General features: G+C 52.2%; 1 protein-coding gene across 1 annotated transcript in view; it reads right to left on the bottom strand.

Moving 5' to 3' along the window:
• Window positions 1–19,478, bottom strand: part of PAX7 (paired box 7) — a 112,839-nt gene that overhangs the window by 46,759 nt on the left and 46,602 nt on the right. Inside the window, exon 5 of the mRNA XM_009000509.5 lies at window positions 6,579–6,778. Within this exon, the coding sequence (XP_008998757.1) occupies window positions 6,579–6,778 (200 nt within the window). The remainder of the gene's footprint in view (window positions 1–6,578; window positions 6,779–19,478) is intronic.

Genomic DNA, 19,478 nt, shown 5'->3' with positions numbered 1-19,478 from the left:
GGGTGCTTCTGTGCCCTTTGCGTCATCCTTCCAGGGTGGAAAAAGCAGCGTTCAGCTTCTCAGTCTAGATAAACAGAGCTGCTGCCTCTGACTCGTTTAGGTTTCACAGAGAGAGGAGAGGAGGCAGCCAAACCTGGAGGGAAAACAACTGGCTCCCAGTGGATTCAAAATCTTGGCTTCTCCCCACTTCGGCAGGGCACTGAGGCTTCCCCAGGGCACCCTGGTGTGGGAGGGATGCTGGAGAGAAGCCCTGCAAGGGAAGGCCTTGTCCCCGAGCTCCTAGGCTCCTGTGGGGAGGTCTTTGTACTAATTAAGTGTTTCCCAACAGTGGGCCTCCTACCTCTGCTCCATGTTAGAGAAACAGAATTCAATAACCAGGACATGAGGTTGGGAAAGTTGTTCCACTCCACTTCTCACCCAGGCCTCCTGGGCATGGGGACGCGGGGAAGACGGGTCTCAGTTTGGTGCTAATGCATCCTCAGCGCCTTTCTAACCTGTGCTAATCTCCCTTTTGAACGCAGGGAGAGGAGGCAGTTTGCAGGTGACAGTTTCCTGAAAGGCTTTCATCATGTTGTTTTGTTTCCGTGTGTGTGTGTGTGTGTGTGTGTGTGTGTGTGTGTGTGTACAATTGCCTTCATTTATGGGCGTGTTGTGCATTTTTATTTTAAAGCACATTGATTTCATTGAAAAGTCAATGACGATAGAGATAATATGTGAACGTGGCAAACATCTTGGAACGGGTTGGAGAATGATGGGCGTTTGGCATGCGCCGTTCTAGTTTGTTACGTTGCAGCTGGTCCCTAGGTGTGGCTCTTGTCTTTTCCTCAAGAAAAGAATGCTGAAGAGAGTTGGAAGCATTGTTGAATGAATGAAAGAGCAAATAATGAATGAATGAATGAATGAACAAGGGAAGGCAGGGTTGGCTCTGGAGTATCTTTGCTGGGGCTGGGGCCACAAGGCCTGGTTGATGTCCCATCCTGATGTGGGGATAAAGACCCAAACTTCCCCTGGCACCCAAGACCACCAAATCCCTGGACAGTATCTGCCAAGATGGGGGAGGGGAGGGCATCCAGCTGGAGGATGCCCTCCTTCTCCTTCCTTCCCTTTCTCTTCCTACTCTTCCCTTCCTTCTTACCTTCCACCTTCTCATCTCAGACTTTTACTGGGACTCCTCTCTGTGCCAAGCAAGACACAGTCTGGAGAGATGGACAGGACCCAGTTCTAGCCCTCAAGCTGCCTTTTATCTGGGCACAAGTCAAAGAGAAGCTGCTTTTCAGTGCAGTAAACCCAGAGGGGGTGACATGCAAGGTTGGATAAGGAGCTCAGAGGAGGGGCTTTCAACTTTGCCTCTCAGAATCTGGGAGGACTTCCTGGAGGAGAGGGTGTGCCTTTGTTGCCAATTCTGTCATCTCTTCTTCCTTCATTGTCCTATGTCCCAAGGTCCATATCACTCCCAGTAGGCATCTCCCTTCCCACTAAGTGTAACAGGATAATTGAGAGCAGGGACTCTGGAGCTAATTGCCTGGGTTGGAATTCTGCCTCTAACTCCTAAGATGGGAAAATTTTTGTTATCCCTCTGTGCCTCAGTTTTTCATAAAATGGGGCTAATAACAGTCACCTCCTACGTGGTTCTGGACCTCAAATGAGTTAGCACATGCAATGTGCTTAGAACAGCATCAGCCACATTTAACTATCATTCTGCTGGAGACCCTCTGAGACGGCTAAGCTGCGAGGGTCTCTGCCAGCATCTCATGTGAGCTGCTGATTTACAGAGGGGAAAATAAATGCTCTAAGAGGGACAGTGACAGCCCCAGCACCCTACCCAGAATCTCTGGTCAGGATTGAGTTCTTTGAAAGCAGGGGCTGGGTTTTATTCTTCATTTCTGATCCTTCTCTCAATACCCCACATTGTGAGAAGGCACAGTTGCTGCCATCTGTGGACTGAGTCCAGTACTCCATCTGGCCCGTCTCTTCATGTAGCGCAGGGGAAACGAATCTGAGCAAACTGACTTTGGTTCAAGTCCCAGCACAGTCACTGATGAACTGTGTCCTTTTTTAATGTTTAATTTTTGTGGCTACATAGTACATATGCATATTTATGGGGTAGAGGGGATATTCTGTTACAGGTATACAATGTATAATAATGACATGGAGGGCAAATGGGGTATCCACCACCTCAAGCATTTGCCCTTTGTGTTATAAACAGTTCAATTATACTCTTTTTTTTTTGAGACAGAGTCTCGCTCTGATGCCTAGGCTGGAGTGCAATGGTGCGATCTCGGCTCACTGCAACCTCCACCTCCTGGGTTCAAGCAATTCTCCTGTCTCGGCCTCCCAAGTAGCTGGGATTACAGGCACAAACCACCATGCCCAGGTAATTTTGTATTTTTAATAGAGATGGGGTTTCACTGTGTTGGCCAGGATGGTCTTGATCTCCAGACCTCGTGATCTGCCTGCCTTTTTTTAAAGGTACAATTAAATTATTATTAAAAGCAATGCATCAGGAATGCTATCTAGTATTATTAAGAGATTTGGTATAAGCTGTTAATTAGTAAATCGCTGTAGTGCTTCCACAATGGAATTCCTGTTCAGAACATCCCACCCCTACCCTAAGCAAGCAGCAGGCTTCCAAGGACGGTAAAGTAAAGAGGTGCTGTGTACGGCCCTAGTTTCCTGGTGCTGGTCATCTGAAGGATGGGGAGCTGTCACAGGCAGTTGTGGGAGAGGCCATGGGGTGACCTTGGGACCTATCAGCCCTGCAGCCTCTGTTTCTAGAAGAAATTCACAGGCTCAGGGTTGTGGCACCTAGGAAAAAAAATGGGTCAGTTCACCTCTAAGGGAGACATACGTATCACTCCAGAGAAAGAAAAGATGAGTTTCCAGGCATGGGTTCTCCTGCCTGACACCCCCTTGCCTGCCCTTCACGTGGCTCTGGCTTTCTTCTGGCTGAAGCAGAGGAGTTGCAGGCACTGGTGACACCCAGCAGGCTTCAAGCAGAGGTTCCCAGCCCCTGCAGGGAAGCAGGGCTGGAGGGAGCCAGAGGGGACAACAGGCCACTCTTTGGTGACCAGATCCCTGGCTGCCATTACGGCTACCTGTGCACATGTTTGTGAGAATGCCAGCTTCAAGACAGCAGGGATTTTTGCCCAGTGAATCCCCAATGCCTAGAACAGCGCCTGGCACACAGCAAGTACTCCATAAATGACTGCTGGGTGAATGCACCTGGAGCTGCAAAGGTGGCTAGACTTGGAGCTGCCAAGAACAGGCAGAGTTTTAGTAAGAACCCCCATTTCTGGCATTTCTGTGTGCAGGTACTTCCATTTGGTTTTTACATGTGATCATTTAATCTTCAGAGCAAGGGAGACATTAATATCATCATCTTGCAGGTGACGAACGGGTGGAGGGTGGAGAGGGGAAGAGTTGGGGCTGGAATCCAAATCTAGGCATTTGGCTTCAAGCCCACCCTGAACCAATCCACTCACCCCGCCATCTCCCAGGGCCACCGAGATGAGATATTATAGGATGGGAAAATCCCAGAACCACAGACCTTTAGAACCAAAGATCAAGTTGTAAAATGTATGAAGTCATACAATCTCAGCAGTACTCAGGGGACTTGGAGGTCTTAACTCCAGGGTCCCTGATTGACTGGACCCTGTGCTTTTGTTTGAACACCTCTGGTTATGGGAATCTCATCACCTCACAAAGCATCCCTGATTGCCAATAAATAAGGATCCTAGAACTGTAGAGGACTTAGTGATTGTTGAGTTTCATCCCCTTATTAGTGGATAGAAAATGAAGTCTCAGGAGAGGAAATTGGCGTGTTGAAGGAGACACAGCTGACGGAGGCAGAAACCCAGGAGCTCTCAGGCTCAAGCTCTCTTCCTATAGACCTTTATGTTGGACTTCAGATGCTCCGCTCTTGACACTGGCCCTGGGCTCACCCCCTGGGGACTCTCAGAGCAGCTGTGTTCTTCAAGTCTCCACCTCTCCAGGCTAAATGCTGTTGATTTCTTTTTCGGTCAACCTTTGTTTATTATGTATTTATTTATTTATTTTGAGATGGAGTTTCACTCTTGTTGCTGAGGATGGAGTGCAATGACACGATCTCGGCTCACTGCAACGTCCACCTCCCAGGTTCAAGCCATTCTCCTACCTCAGCCTCCCAAGTAGCTGGGATTAGAGGCATGTGCCACCATGCCTAGCTAATTTTTTTTTTTTTTTTTGAGATGGAGTCTTGCTCTGTTGCCCAGGCTGGAGTGCAATGGCGTGATCTCCACTCACCACAACCTCTGCCTCCTGGGTTCAAGTGATTCTCCTGCCTCAGCCTCCAGAGTAATTGGGATTACAGGTGCGTGCCACCACACCCAGCTAATTTTTTTGTATTTTTAATAGAAACGGGGTTTCTCCATGCTGGTCAGGCTGGTCTCGAACTCCCAACCCCAGGTGATCTGCCCACCTCTGCCTCCCAAAGTGCTGAGATTACAGGCGTAAGCCACCGCGCTGACCCTTTGTTTATTCTTTAAAAACTCAACATTTTTTATTCTCTCTTTCCTGAGAAAGCTCTCAGGCTAAGTGGGGAGATCCAGCTCTGTCCTGGGAGAGATTCTGGTCTAATGGGGAGTCCTGCCTTGTTCTAGAGAGAGCTCCATGCACTGGGGAAGCCCAGAGTATGATAGAAAGTCCACAAGGCACAGGAGATGGGCCCAGCCCCCTCAGGATGGCTTTGCCTGCGGTCTGGCTGCTTCTCCATTCCCAGACCCCCTCCCTCCGTGGACCTTGAGTGACACCTGTTTCTGAGTCCCCTGGGCCAATAAAAGCACTGCTCTGACAGCCAGGAAATTTTACAAGAAGCGGTCAGTCTTCAAGGTGGTGGGAAGCCGCCATGGCCTCCAGACAAGGGAACAAGAAAGCGCCCAGGAATGTGCCCAAGAGAACAGCTGCAGGAGGATCAGAGCGGGAGGGGGGCCTGGAGCCAGGCAGCTCGGATATCACCTCGGACAAGAGGGGAGGGAATGAGATGAGCTGGCGGCTGCCGCCTGCCCACTTCCCCTTGGGGTCTCCCTCAAAGGAATCGAAGGGCCCCACTCTGGGAGTGGGGACAGGGCAGACGGGTGTCCGCTGGGTCCTGGAGTGCTGAAACACCCCTTGCTTCTAGGATTGTCCCACTTGCTTTCAAATTCCAGCTTCTGACTCAACTTGTTCCTTCCCCTGGATAGAAAGGATGTGGGTTTTGCCAGCTGCTGGGCCTGGCTCAGTCCCCATCCAGCCCGGGACCCTGGCCAAGTTCCTTCCCTGAACTTCCAGTTTCTGCACTTATGGCTTGCAGGGGGTGACCATACTGACCCGACAAGGTGGTCTGAGCTTCCACCAGGTCACGCGTGAGAAGCAGCCCAAGCAATGCTAGTGGCACCAAGCAGGTGCCAGGCAAGGGCTGTTTCCTCTTGGACAGGAGTGCTCACTGTCAACAGTTTGGGGCGGCCCTGCTGCAGGCCACTCTGACTCCCTGAGCACTGCTTAGATTCTGGCAACAGGGATCTTTCTCCTCTCTCAATGCCTCCCCATCCATGGAGAAGGCAGCCCGGGAATGGATTCCCACAAGAACCATCCATCACAACCTGTCCTTGTTCTTCCTCCTCCATCCCAACCCTCCAGCCTCTGCCCTTTCCAGTCAGGCCCCCAGAGAGGCTCCTGCACTTGGAGAACAACTGTAGCCCTCCTGGAATTCAAGAGCTTGGCCTGGGGAGGTGAGGCAACACCCCGAGGCCCCCTGCTGCAGGCCTTTGCCCCAGCCACCAACCCAGGGCAGGCTAGGCAGTCCTCAACAGGTTCTGGGGATTGTGTCGATAAGCAATTGTTGGAGGCTCTTGCTTTTCTCCCTCTTCCTTCCCACATGCTGAGGCTGTGGAGGGGATATTCAGGGTCTTCAGGGGCTGCCCACCCTGCCTTGATGCATCTAACCTGCCTGCCCAGTCTGCTTGCATGCTTCCTGTAATGGGACACTCATCACCCCTCTGAGGAAGCTAGGCTTGTTTGGAAATTTTCCTCCCGATCACTTCCTCTGCTCATCAGAGATTTGGAGATTTTTATACTCCCCAAACCCTCTCTTCTGGCTGAACTAATGCCCTGGCTCCCTCCCTTCTTTCTTCCTTTGTGAGTCTCACTCTGTAGCCCAGGCTGGAGTGCAGTGGCATGATCTCGCCTCATGCAACCTGCCCCTCCCCAGTGCAAATGATTCTCCTGCCTCAACCTCCCAAGTAGCTGGGATTACAAGTGCCCGTCACCACACCAGGCTAATTTGTGTATTTTTAGTAGCGATGGGGTCTCACCATGTTGGCCAGGCTGATCTTAACTCCTGACCTCAAGTTACCCGCCTGCTTCAGCCTCCCAAAGTGCTGGGATTACAGGTGTGAGCCTCCTAACTCTGCATTAACTGCTGGGGGCATTACTTGTCTACGCATCTCCCTGAACCTGGTGCAGACCCCCAGAGGGGGTCCCGTTAAAGCCACTGACCTTGGCCATCCCGAACTTCTGAATCTCTGGCGTGTACCTGCAGCACCAACGCCGGGATGCCTCCTCACCTGCACACGCGCCTCGGTCAGCTTGGTCCTCTGCGCCAGCTCCTCACGGGTGTAGATGTCTGGGTAGTGGGTCCTCTCAAAGGCCTTCTCCAGCTCCTCTAGCTGCTCGGCCGTGAATGTGGTCCGACTGCGACGCTGCTTGCGCTTCAGCGGGAGGTCAGGTTCTGATTCCACGTCCGAGCCTTCGTCCAGCCGGTTCCCTACAGCAGGAGAGGGAGGGAGAGGGCAGGGACTTAGAGAGATGGCAGGGTGCTGGGGTCTGGGAGGAGAGCACAAACGCACATGTTTGCTCACTTAGGACCGTCACTGCACTGAGGATCAGACCCCTCTGAAGCACAAGGAAGAAGGATGTTCCCCCAGCATTATTTATCAGTGTGAAGGTCGCGAAGGAACCTCCATGACCAACCCTAGGGTACCGCTTAAATGCTTTCTTGCAAAGCCTTTCTCTTAAAAAAAAAGTCCCCTCTTGTTAGGCATTTTGGTTATTTCCACTGCCATGCAAGGAGGTCCATGACATAAGACTCCAGGGGTGGTGTCATGGTGAGATACATTTGACAAAATCCATAGAGCTATATTCTTAGTTAAAAGGGCGGAATTTTACTGTATATTAACTATACCTCAATAATCCTGACTTTAAGAAAAAGCCAGCCAGGTATGGTGGCTCACGACTGCAATCCCAGCATTTTGGGAGGCTGAGGCAGGAGGATTGCTTGAGCCGAGGAGTTCAAGACTAGCCTGGACAGCATAGCAAGACCCCACCTCCAGAAAAAAGTAAGAAAATTAGCTGGGTGTGGAAGTGCATGCCTGTAGTCCTAGATGCTCAAGAGGCTGAGGTGAGAGAATTGCTTGAGCCTCTGGTATTCCTGGAAGCTCTTTTATGTTTTTGTCATTCATGCATTTACTTCCTCCCCCAAAGCGTTTATTGGGTACGTGGTATGCACCTGAAGGGTTTAGGTATGCAGTGGGCAGGGTAGGACCTGAGCCCTGGGCTTGAGGCACTCAGCCTGAGTCAAGCTAGAATAGCTTGGGAGACCTCTTGCTGGCACCAAAGGTGGGAGAAGCTGATTCCCAGAGAGGTAACGTGAGGTGCACTGAGACGATGCTCCCCTCCCCTGACCCCTTCCACCACTACAAAGATCCCCTTCCTCCCCATCGCTTCAAGTGTTAATTATATAAATAGGCCTAGGCCCCTCCCCCAAGGGGCAAACCCCTCCTCTCCTCAACAGAAACAAAAACAGAAGCTAGTACAGCCTTAGACTTTAAACGGAGGTTAAGGGAAAGTCACTGCAGGCAGAGGGAAGGGCACGTGCAAAGGCCCGGCATGTCAAAAGGCATGCTGGATAATTTAATCATGGGGCCACACTCAGAGCCAGGAACCAGGTGGCTGTGGCCAGTGGGTGTGGGAGGTCATGCGTCTGGAGGGTCATCCATCTTGGCACTGCCTCTCTGCCTTGGGCCCACTTTCTTCCATCCTGCTATCTTCTCCGATGGAAAGTTATCTTTGGTTTTTTTTGGCCAGTGCCAGGGGGTTTCTGACTGTGACGCCATGCCACACAGCAAAGGAACGGATTGCAAGGGAGTCCTGCCTTCACTGTGGCCTGCCTCATCCCCAAGGGCAGAGACCTGGGGCCAGATCGAGCCCCTTCCTCTGCCCTTGCCCTTCCTGTTGGGGCTGCCAGCTACCCAGCCCCCTAGTCACTGTGGGGAGACCATGGTGGGCACAGCTGGCATCCTGGAGCTCCTTACCCACCACAACTAGGGCTCAGAGCTAAATACAACTAAGCCAAAACTTCAATTCCTGAAATGCACTGCATGACCTCTGTGCTCTGATGGTGACAAAGAGCCAGCCTTTGGGGCTTCAGAAGAAGGGAGCAGGCATTTGTCAGGCAGGCAGGGAGGTCAGCCTGTGGATGGGGAATGGGGCCTAGATTCAGTTCTCCAGTGAGGATACTCGAGCAGGCAGGGAGGTCAGCCTGTGGATGGGGAATGGGGCCTAGATTCAGTTCTCCAGTGAGGATACTCGAGCTCAGATAGGAGGTGAGTGGGAAGGGGAACAGAGTTGTGGGGAGTGCAGTCTCTGGGCGGAGATTGTCCTCATGGCTGTGAGGTCAGAGATGAGGGCAGACACAGGCCATACCCTCGGAGAGCCCCAGGTCGATGAAGGAGGAACAGCCTTATCCTGGGAGAAATCCTAGTCTTTTTAATTTATTTTTCATTTTTATTTTTTTGAGATGAAGTTTTGCTCTGTCACCCAAGTTGGAGTGCAGTGGCGCCATCTCTGTTCACTGCAGGGTCCGCCTCCCAGGTTTCAAATGATTCTCGTGCCTCACCCTCCCAATTAGGTGGGACTACAGATGCACACCACCACGCCCAGCTAATTTTTGCATTTCTAGTAGAGATGGGGTTTCACCATGTTGGCCTGGCTGGTCTCGAACTCTGGTTTTGAACTCCTGACCTCAGGTGATCCTCCTGCCTCGGCCTCCCAAAGTGCTGGGATTACAGGTGTGAGCCTGGAAATCCTGATCTGATTGAGTCTCCGTTCAGCTCTAGAGCAGCGTTGTCCAGTAGAAGTTTCTGGGATGATGGCAACACTCTAGATTTGCAGTGTTCAATGTGGCAGTACTAGCCACAGGTGGTTTTGAGCACCTGAAACCTCCCTACTGCACCTGAACGACTTCATCTTTCACTGTATCTAATTTTAATTCAAATTCACACAGTCATCTGTGGCTGGTGGCTACCACCGAGGCCAGCACACACCGAGACAGTCATGAGCACAGTTGTTCTCTTTTTAACAAAGAGAGGGCAGGCCCCAAGCTCATAGCTTCCTGTGTGCAAATCTCTAGGTAGAACTTAACAACGTTGCTTGTTTTTATGCTTTTTATGTTTTTTTATGGTTCCCATCTCTTTATAGGAAATGATACTCATTTTCCATTCATAAGAGCATTAATATCCTTGAATTAGATTTTTTTAAAGGTGCTTTTAGGCCGGGCGCAGTGACTCACACCTGTAATCCCAGCACTATGGGAGTCCGAGGCAGGCAGATCATGAGGTCAGGAGTTCAAGACCAGCCTGGCCTATATGGTGACACCCCATCTCTACTAAAAATACAAAAATTAGCTGGGTGTGGTGGCACACACCTGTAAGTCCCAGCTACTCAGGAGGCTGAGGCAAAAGAATTGCTTGAACCCATGAGGCAGAGGTTGCAGTGAGCTGAGACCATGCCAGTGAACTCCAGCCTGGGCAACAGAATGAGACTCCATCTCAAAAAGAAAAAAAAGGTGCTTCTGGATGAAGTAAAATATTAAGGAAATAATAGGACAAGGTATAAGATTGTAACCAAAATCATGAATGCAGTTAGCAAATGACCAACATTTATTTGCTTTATGCCACTGAGCAAGAAAATTAAAGGTGCTTCTGCCAAGCCCCCGGCCTCAGCGCCTTCTCATGCCTCCTTTGATCCCTCTGTCCTGGAAGTCACCTGCAACTTTCTAGACTCACCATGGAGTTCTGGGTCTAATTCCTTCCTGTCTCCCTGTCCCTCCCACCCCTTATTCTGCAAGGATTTGGGGAACTCCAGAGAGATGCTTGGACCGAATCCCAGACTGGGGAAGGCCAAGCAGGGCCCACAGGTCTCTCTTGTCCGAAAGGAGCTAGCCTGATCCTCGTGGATGTTGGAGGTTGCCATAACAACCATCTGGGTACTGGGTGGGGAGGGCAGAGCTCTGCCTCACTGCCTACTGAGATCCAGAGAGATCTTAAGAGAACAGAACTGCAGTTTGTTTGTGACTTCAGCCCCTGAAAAAGAGCTTCCACCACCTGCCTTGGCCAAGGTCAGGGAAAGAGAACCCCATTCTAGAAACCTCTGTGCCAGCCTTCATAGCTCTGTGAAGCTGGGACCACTGACTCCTTTATAAATAGGTATACCAAGGCTCTGAGAGGTTCAGTCACTTGGATGGAAGACACACAGCCAGTAAGCCCTGGAGAGTGATGGGCAAGAAGGGATAGATTGGGAGGGAGTTTGAGGGCCCTCTGGGGCAGCTCCAGTCTAATCAGGAGCCCTGGTTATGGCGGCCTGAGACCTGGCTTCTGGGCTCTGTCTTTCCCTAGCTATGTGGTGTTGGACAAGTTGTTCCCCTTCTCAGACCTTGGTTTTCTCAGCTATAAAAAGAGGATAACAATACATCCTCGGATGCCTCCCTGGATGACTTTGAGAATGGAATGAAATAAAGATGATGGGCTGGGTGTGGTGCCTCACGCCTGTAATCCCAGCACTTTGGGACGCAGAGGTGGGCAGATCACCTGAGATTGGGAGTTCAAGACCACCCTGAGTCACATGGTGAAACCCCATCTCTAGTAAAAATACAAAAATTAGCCGGGCATGGTGGTACATGCCTATAATACCAGCAATTTGAGAGGCTGAGGCAGGAGAATCGCTTCAACCCAGGAGGTGAAGTGAGCTGAGATCACCCCACTGCACTTCAGCCTGGGCGACAGAGCGAGACTCTGTCTTAAAAAATAATAAATAAATAAAATAAAGCTCATGGGAGCAATCTGCAACTTCCAGGACCCATGAAGGCTCTTACTGTTGTTGGTGCTGAGGATACTGACAGTGGTGATGACAGAAAAGGAAGAGGGTGGGGGGTACAGGGCCAAAGCAGCATGACAGGGGACACAAAGAGCCCCAGTGCCACCACATCGGCCTCTCTTCAGCTTCCCGCACACCCACTTTCTTGGGGTACCCTTTCCCCTCCCTACCCCTGGAAATGCTTTTCCCTCAGAGTTGAATTAATCAGCAGGATTAGGTGCTCTAAATTAAATGATTATTTTGAAACAGAATGAATTAGATTGGCACAGCCCTGCTGGCGAGGGCTGAGTCTTCTGTGCACCAAAAGCTGGTCACCTCGGTGAAGCCTGGGCAGCCGGTTTGGAGAGGGGTTCATGGGGAGAGTGAACGTGGGAATGCATTCATCAAATGGCAGCCAGATTCAGGGTGTGCAGTGGGGAGCAGCCTTGTGGCCAGCCTCGGCTCCTGACCCCACACTCTCAAACAGCTAAGGAATGGGATGGTCCCAGGGGCTGCTGGTCTGGAGATTGCCCCAAAAGAGAAGGATACAGGGAGACACGCTCTCTCTGGGTTCCTGGATCCTGGCTTCAGTTAGGGATGTGGGATGGCCCATACTGAGCAAAGGAGAATTGCAACTCCTACCTGAGAGACTTCCTAATCTCATGGGGGAGAAAGCCTCTGTTTTAGAAAGCTCCCAGACTGATGGAGGAGGTATCACCCCTGTCTTGGGGATTTTCTCTCAGACTGATGGAGGAGTTATCACCCTGTCTTGGGGATTTTCTCTCAGACTGATGGAGGAGGTATCACCCTGTCTTGGGGATTTTCCAGTCCGGGGGAGGAAACACTGCCAGACGAACCAGGGTGCAGGATAGACAAAACATCAAGGCAGCTCATGACGCATGAAAGCAGCAGAGCCTCAGGACAGAATGAGGGTTGGAAGGTGCTGAGAGCAGTTTGCGTTGTTAAAAAGGGGAGCAGGAGCAAGTTCAGCTCCAGGCTGAGGCGCTGATGGTGATGGTGCTGGAGGGAAGGTTGCCATGGGCAGCTCTCATCACCTCTCCCTCAGCCTCTGCCTCCTCCTTCATTTATAGCTACTGACTGCCAGGGTGTGCCAGGAAGCCTCAGCCATGTCAGCAAGGCCTCAACCACCATTGGCCCTGCCCATGTGTCCCCACTCACTGTGCCATCCCATGCAGTTCCCCGTCCAGCCAATCACGGCTTCTGTGAGGGAGTGAGCCAGGTGGGTCTTGCCTTGATGCCTTTCAACATGAGCTTCCCCTGCTCAGAGCGCCTTCCTTCTTCCTGGGAGTGCGCACCCAGCACCACCCAGCTCTTGGGCCGCCTCTCCCAGCAAGACTTCCTGGGCCCACCCAAGGTGATATCAGTTCCCCTCCTTGGGGTTCTCAAAGTTCATCAGGAGACACTGAACTTGACTGTTGACGGGTCTGTTGGTCTCATTGGGCTGGGAGATCCTTGAGTGCGGCAGGGACTGTGCCTGGGACCCAGCACGTGCTCAATAAAGGGCCTCTTGGATGGACAGAGCTTGGCAGAGCGATCACAGAGTTCCTCCTGAACTCTGACGTGCTGCAGCCGTCACCCCCCTGCACTTGTGCACAGTACTCTACAGTTTACACGCCCTTTTGTTGTCCCAATACAGTCTGTCCCAATAAGGTGAGGGGAAGGCAGGCAGGCAGTCTTATCCCCATTTTACAGATGTCCAGTGGAGTCCTGGGGCAGTGAGGCTGCAAAGTAAACCCAAGACTCGGAGCTCCCAGCCTGGAGAAGGACAGTTTGCCTACAGCAAGTTCCCGGGTATGGAAAATTCCATCTCTGATCCTGAAAACCAACGTGGCTTCTCTTCCCCAACCTTTCCCTCCTCCCTTTTTTTGCCAGAGGAAAAGCCTTGAAATAAGGTGGTCACAATCTCTGGACCTACGCAGCTCACAGAGGACCAGGAGGGAGCTGACCCATCTCTAAATCACGCACCCCGGATCAGTGGAGGCTGGCAGTGGCCCTGAGGCTTGGGGTCCTTCTCTCAGCCTCCCTCATACCCCACAGAAACCCTCCCACCCCTGCTCCTGTGCTCCCCTCTCCTGCAGCCTCCCAACCCAGCTTTTATTACAGTTTAACATAGGCCCCGGCGTGGAGCTGCGGCAGAGAAACGAATCACATAATAGTTGATATGCGTTTTAATCAAGTAATTCGGGCAGAGCTGAGAGCTGGCGAGTGTGGGCCAGGCGTCCCTGAATACCAAACAGGCCTGGGCGCAGCTCTCAGAAAATGGAAAAGTCATTTACAGCTCAGCTGGGGGCCCGGCAAGCGGGGGCCAGGGAAGGAGCCCTCCCTGCCCCTCTGAGGGAACCGCTCAGCTGTAACCAGCTCACAGGGCGGTGCGTGGGGCTCCGGCATGTCTGCGGGAGTCAGACGGTGCAAGGACAAGGCGATGGGGAATCGAACCGAGAGGCAGGGGCTTGGACTCCAAGTTCAATCTCCCTGTGGGCCCAGGAGAGGATAAAGCATCCCACTCCAGTCCACTGCTGCCCACACTCCTCTTGGGTGCTTGTCTCAGCGATGGGCACTACACCCAGCCAGCACTGTCCTTCATACCCGCCTCCTCTCCCTTCACGCCTCCCCTGCAGCTAGCCCAGCACTCAGGCCAGGAGATTCCGAATCCCTGTTAGCTTGGAACCTGTCCTGGCATCTGACCTCCCCACCTCTTCCTAGACTCCAGCCGCCACCTTCTCTCCCAGCAATGGCAGGCCTTCGCACAGGCTGTGCCCTCTGCCCATGCCCCTCCCACCCTCCGCAAGGCCTGGTGAACTCCTGCAGTTTGCAGCTGATCAGACCAAGGAGAGCAGGCACTGAGGAGCACAGACTCTGGGCTCAGTCTGCCTGGATGCTGTGTCCCCCACATGTGCAAAATACAAATAATAACAGAGACGCCCCTGACCCTCCCTCAGCACGTATCACAGTCAGACCTGCTACGTATTCTGTCCTGTCATCTGTCCCCAGCACCCATCCAACACCCACTGCAAGTTCTGCAAGGATGGGCATTGTTTTTTCTTTTCTTTTCTTTTTTTTTTTGAGACAATCTCCCTGTGTTGCCCATGCCTGAGTGCAGTGGCTCAATCTCAGCTCGCCACAACCTCTGCCTTCCCAGATCAAGTGATTCTCCTGCCTTAGCCTCCCTAGTAGCGGGGATTACAGGTGCCTGTCGCCACACCCGACCAATGTTTGTATTTTTAGTACAGACAGGGTTTTGCCATGTTGGCCAGGCTGGTCTCAAACTCCTGACCTCAGGTGATCTGCCCACCTCAGCCTCCGAAGTGCTGGGATCACAGGTGTGAGCCACTGCGCCCCGCCACTGGGCACTGCTGACTGTTTTTCTTCGTTGCCGAATCTCCAATGCTCGGCACAATTGAGCACTCAAATTTTGTTGCATGAATGAATGGAAGATGAAATGAGTTGGTGCATAAAGTAGTGCTGAGTTGGTAGCAACAGAATGTTCAAAGAAAATGAAATTTACAGACAACAGTGCTGGGGACAGGTAAGTCTTCCTCGGTGCTCTCCTCCCTCTGGGTCTAAGGTATTCATAGCTGCATCCTCATTGCTGGGACAGAGCAAAACTACGCGCTTGATTCATTTCAAATGTCTGGGCACCCACTCAGTCCCAGTGTCTGGGAGTTTGAAGGTGAAATCAACCCAGCCCTACTCTGAGGGTGCAGGGGAGATGGGTGGAGGGAAGGCCAGTCCTGGATGGAGCCACTGACTGACTGCCTGACCAGTTGGCCCTGCTCTGGTTTCCCACTGTACCTGACCACTCCCCTGACTCCACTTGCTTCCCCCCACACATGTACTCCCATCCTGGTGAGCAGGGTCCCCAGCCAGGTGCCCTGCCCCACCCAGGCAGCTGGGCAGCCGTGAGGGGCCAGGTGGAGAAGGCAGATTAAGTGGGGGTACAGGAGCAGGGAGGTGGCTCTGCATATACCCCCTGAGACCCGTCCTTGACAGATGGGATCTCCATCAACTACCCAGGTTCTGCCTGCCCTGCCCCCATAGCCCCGAAGCGCCTCCTCTCTCCCCTTCCCAGGCAGGCCCAGGAGGGGCCAGGAATGTCTTAAGGCCACAGCACATCTGGGGAGTCCATTACCTCCAACCCTTGGTCCAAGGCTACACCACCGAGTTGCTGGCCCCAGAGGAGGGGACAGGAGCTCAGAGTCTCAGGGACTTGCCACTGTCCAGAAGGTGGCAGGGTGGGGATTCTAATGTGGGGTTTTCTAGGCCTGGAGTCCCGCCCACTTCATGTCGCTCCCTGCCCACCCAGTTCTCCACTGGGAAGAAGACAGGGTGAACTGGAATTGATCCAGTGGAGAACTCTTCCTGCTTCTTCTCAAAGGGGATTCTAGAAAGGGGGCAACATGGCTCCTCCCCTACCATGGGGCCCAACAGCTGGCAAAGCAAGAGACCCCTCCATGCTGATGTCTGAAGGGTCCCATGGGCCCCTAACCAGAGTCCAGACCTCAGGCTCCGCGCTGGGTCCTCTGGCTGCCCCAGAGGCCTCCTGGGGGCCGGGAAGCATTGGCAACGTGAGGACCCAAATAGGTTCTGCCTGACTCCAAATCCTATGCTGTCTCCCAGGGACTAAGAGGCTCACAGGTTCAATTTCACTCTTCCAACTCAAGGAGAGGAGGGAGGAGAGCGTCCTTGGGAAAGCCAGAGTTGGACTCTCATCTTGTTCACAAAACTTTTTCTTCTCCAGGGAGCTCTCATGGAACTCCATCAGGCTGCGTTTAAAAATTCTAAGCCTGGCCTGGCGCAGTGGCTTATGTTTGTAATCCTGGCACTTTAGGAGGCCAAGGTGGGTGGATCACCTGAGGTCAGGAGTTTGAGATCAGCCTGACCAACATAGTGAACCCCCCATCTCTACTAAAAATGCAAAATTAGCTGGACATGGTGGTGCACACCTGTAATCCCACCTACTTGGGAGGCTGAGGCAGGAGAATCGCTTGAACCCAGGAGGCGGAGGTTGCAGTGAGCTGAGATTGCACTATTGCACTCCAGTCTGGGCAACAAGAGCAAAACTCCATATCAAAAATGAAAATAAAATAAAATTCTAAGCCCTAAGTAGAAGATTTGCACCACAAAATGTGATGTAAGTGGAAGCTGCAGTGGGGCGTTCTCTGTGCTAACAACATGGTACTGTCCTCAGACACTAGAGGGCACTGTGTATACATTCCTGCCGGGAAGGAGCCTTTCTAGGAAGAAGGAAGTAGTACTGCTTGAAATGGTACTGTGTAGTTGCATGGGCAGAATTCAGAGCCCTGTATTCTCATGACGGACCCAGAGCTCTTTCTTCTGCACCAAGCTATGAACCAAGCACAAGGGCACATATGGGAGAGAAGAGAAGGGATGTAGAGGGCTGGAACCATCTGAGCCAAGAGCACTTAGGGAAGGCTTCCTGGGTGCAGAGAGTTCAAAACCAAGGTCCTCTCCGTTGAAACAAGAGGTTGAAGCTGAACATGTCACAAGGACCTTTCCAATTCAGTCTCTTTAACATGCTGGTGTCCCATACAGCTAATGTGGAGTTTTGGAAGGGGTGGCAACTGTGGATTAGTGAGGAGGGCGAGATGGGACGTTTTTAGAGGGCACCTTGGGGATAGGGGCAGGCCTGCTCTATGAGAAGCGAAGCTCAAACTTTTTTTTTTGCGACGGAGTTTTGTTCTTGAGCCTGGAGTGCAATGGCTCGATCTCGGATCACCGCAACCTCTACCTCCTGGGTTCAAGTGATTCTCCAGCCTCAGCCTCCTGAGTAGTGAAGATTATAGGCATGCATCACCATGCCCAGCTAATTTTGTCTGTTTAGTAGAGATGGGGTTTCTCCATGATGGTTAGGCTGGTATCAAACTCCCAACCTCAGGTGATCCACCAACCTCAGGTGATCCACCCACCTCAGCCTCCCAAAGTGCTGGGATTACAGGCATGAGCTACCATATCTGGCTCAAAATCTTTTACACTCTTCCTGTGACTTTAAGGCCATCTTGAAATCCCTTGCTAGTTCTCATTCACTTCTCTCATGGGTTATTTCAATCATTTACTCACCCAAGTTATTTAAGCAGCAGGGAGAGCAGCTTTGTGTGGGGCAGGACAGAGGTCACTATGCTGCTCCTAAAGGGCTTACAAAGTGTGGTGGAGGCAGCCAAGGGCTGGCACTGAGGGAGAGGTGGGAAGGGCAGAGGCAGTGGAGTTAGACAGACCTGAGTTCAGATTTGAAAACTGCCTCCCATCAGCCGTAACTCCTGAGTATAAGTCTGAGCCCCATTCTTGTTCTTTCTAAAGGGTGAGAGTGATGGGAGATGAAAAGGAAGAAGGGAGGTGAGGGAAACTGGATGAAGGCTGAGCTACCAGCCCTGTGGGTGACGGGCGCTCCCGGGCTGGCCAGCCTGCCAGCCACCACTCCCAGACCCAGTCTCTCCTCTCCTTCAGAACGGAAGCCTGGCAGGTGGGGAGCTGGCACTCTGGGCTCCTCCAAGACCTGTGTGAGCCTGAGCATGTCACTTGTCACTTGTCCTCTTGGAATCTACATCTGCATATCCATCTACTGGGAATAAGAGCCGCCACCGTGCCTACTCTCCAGGGTACTGGTGGGGCACCAGGGGTGGGAATCTCGAGAAATACACAGAGAGAGGTACCTTGATTCAACTGTACCAGCCCCCCACTAACCTAGGAAAGTGACTTCATTTCTTTGTGCCTCAATTTTTTCATCTGTAAAATGGGAAAAGAATAGTACCAACCCCATAGAGTTGTCACACAGGAGATGAAAGGAATTACGGCAAGGCGAGAACAGTTCCAGGCACACAGTAAGCAGCCAATCAATGTTAGCTGTTACCATTGCTGCTGTTGTTATTATTATTGGCCCCTCCACGCAGTGTGGACTTATTTCCCTTCTGTATCCCTCAGAGGCAACACAAAACACAAAGGCAAGGAATGAGTGCACGAATGAATTAATGAACAAATGACTGAATGAATGAATACGCCTTTGTCATCCCTTCCTTCTTCTTTCGTGGTGGAGGCTTTGCACAAATCAAGCCACGCCCACAGACCCCACATCCATCCCATCCCATCCTTTTCCTGGAAATCTGTCCTGGATGCAAACGGTACCTACAGAGAAGAGAGGGACAGGTGATATCAGGTAAGTGATTCAGCTGCAGCACAAATGCTGGAGGCAAGAAGGGGCCAGAGGAAGACAGACACCCAGGAGCAGAGGAGGCTTCAAAACCAGCATAGGGGCAACAGTAGCAGCTGGGGCCCCAGTGGCCAGATGAAGCTGCCTGGCATGGCGAGGTAAAGGCAGCCCAACCACCCATCCGCGCCCCACAAACTGGCTGTGAAAGGACCATATGGCTGAGAAGCCAAGCCTGCTGGAACCCTCCTTCTCTCCCTCCCCGCGTCCTCACCCCTCCTCTGTACTGGAGCCCTGGGAGGCAGAGGGGCTGTGTCCAGCTGGAAAGTTGTTTGGAGGTGAAGATGGAAAATGGCTTTGGGCATCCTCCCACTGTCCATGTAACTCCCTGCTTCTGGGCTCAGCCATGAAGAAGGGCTTCAACCTGGGGCTCACTCTACCCTGAAGATGGGGCTCTGTGAACCCACGCAGCATTCCCCTGTGGAGCTGGGTATGAGGCCACTGAAGAAGAAACATTCAAACCCCTGCCAGCTTTGGCCGCACTGAGCACCTTTCCCGTAGCAAGTCACAACATCTCACTACAACTCTCATGGGTATTTCTATTAGCCCCATTTTACTAAGGGTGAGGAAACTGAGGCTCAGATGGGTTAAGTAACTCAATGGCAGAGTGACTGTGAAGGCCAGGTAGCTGGTCCCAGTGCCCTCTTGACCATCGTGGTGGCACTTCTGAGCCTGCCATGCCAGGTCCCCCCGGACCAGCTCAAACATGCCCACCCTGCAGCAGCACTTCCAGGCTCCACACCGGCTTGCACCCTGGGATGATGCCCCCAAATTAGTTCCTGTTGTCTAACCCCACCATCCTCCCAATCTGGACATGAAGGCCACCTAGTCCATGAAGCCCTCCAGGACTGCCACATCCAGAGAACTCCGCTTGAATCCCTGGAGCATTTGCTTCCTGGGCAGTCCTCTTAGCCCTTGGTATCAACTCTTGCTGGAGTTGATAGGTTTAGTGGGTATGTGTGAACAGTTCATCTCCCCATCAAACTGAGGACACCCCAGGGTATAGATAACGCTTTTACAATAAAACTTGGAATTCCTTGAGGATGGAAAGTCTATGTTTTCTTATACTGGGCATTACCTGAGGGCAGGGTGATGA

Source organism: Callithrix jacchus, chromosome 7 (genome assembly GCF_049354715.1).
Source record: "Callithrix jacchus isolate 240 chromosome 7, calJac240_pri, whole genome shotgun sequence".
NCBI classification, from domain to species: domain Eukaryota; kingdom Metazoa; phylum Chordata; class Mammalia; order Primates; family Cebidae; genus Callithrix; species Callithrix jacchus.
This window is presented reverse-complemented; position numbering and strand designations above follow the sequence as displayed.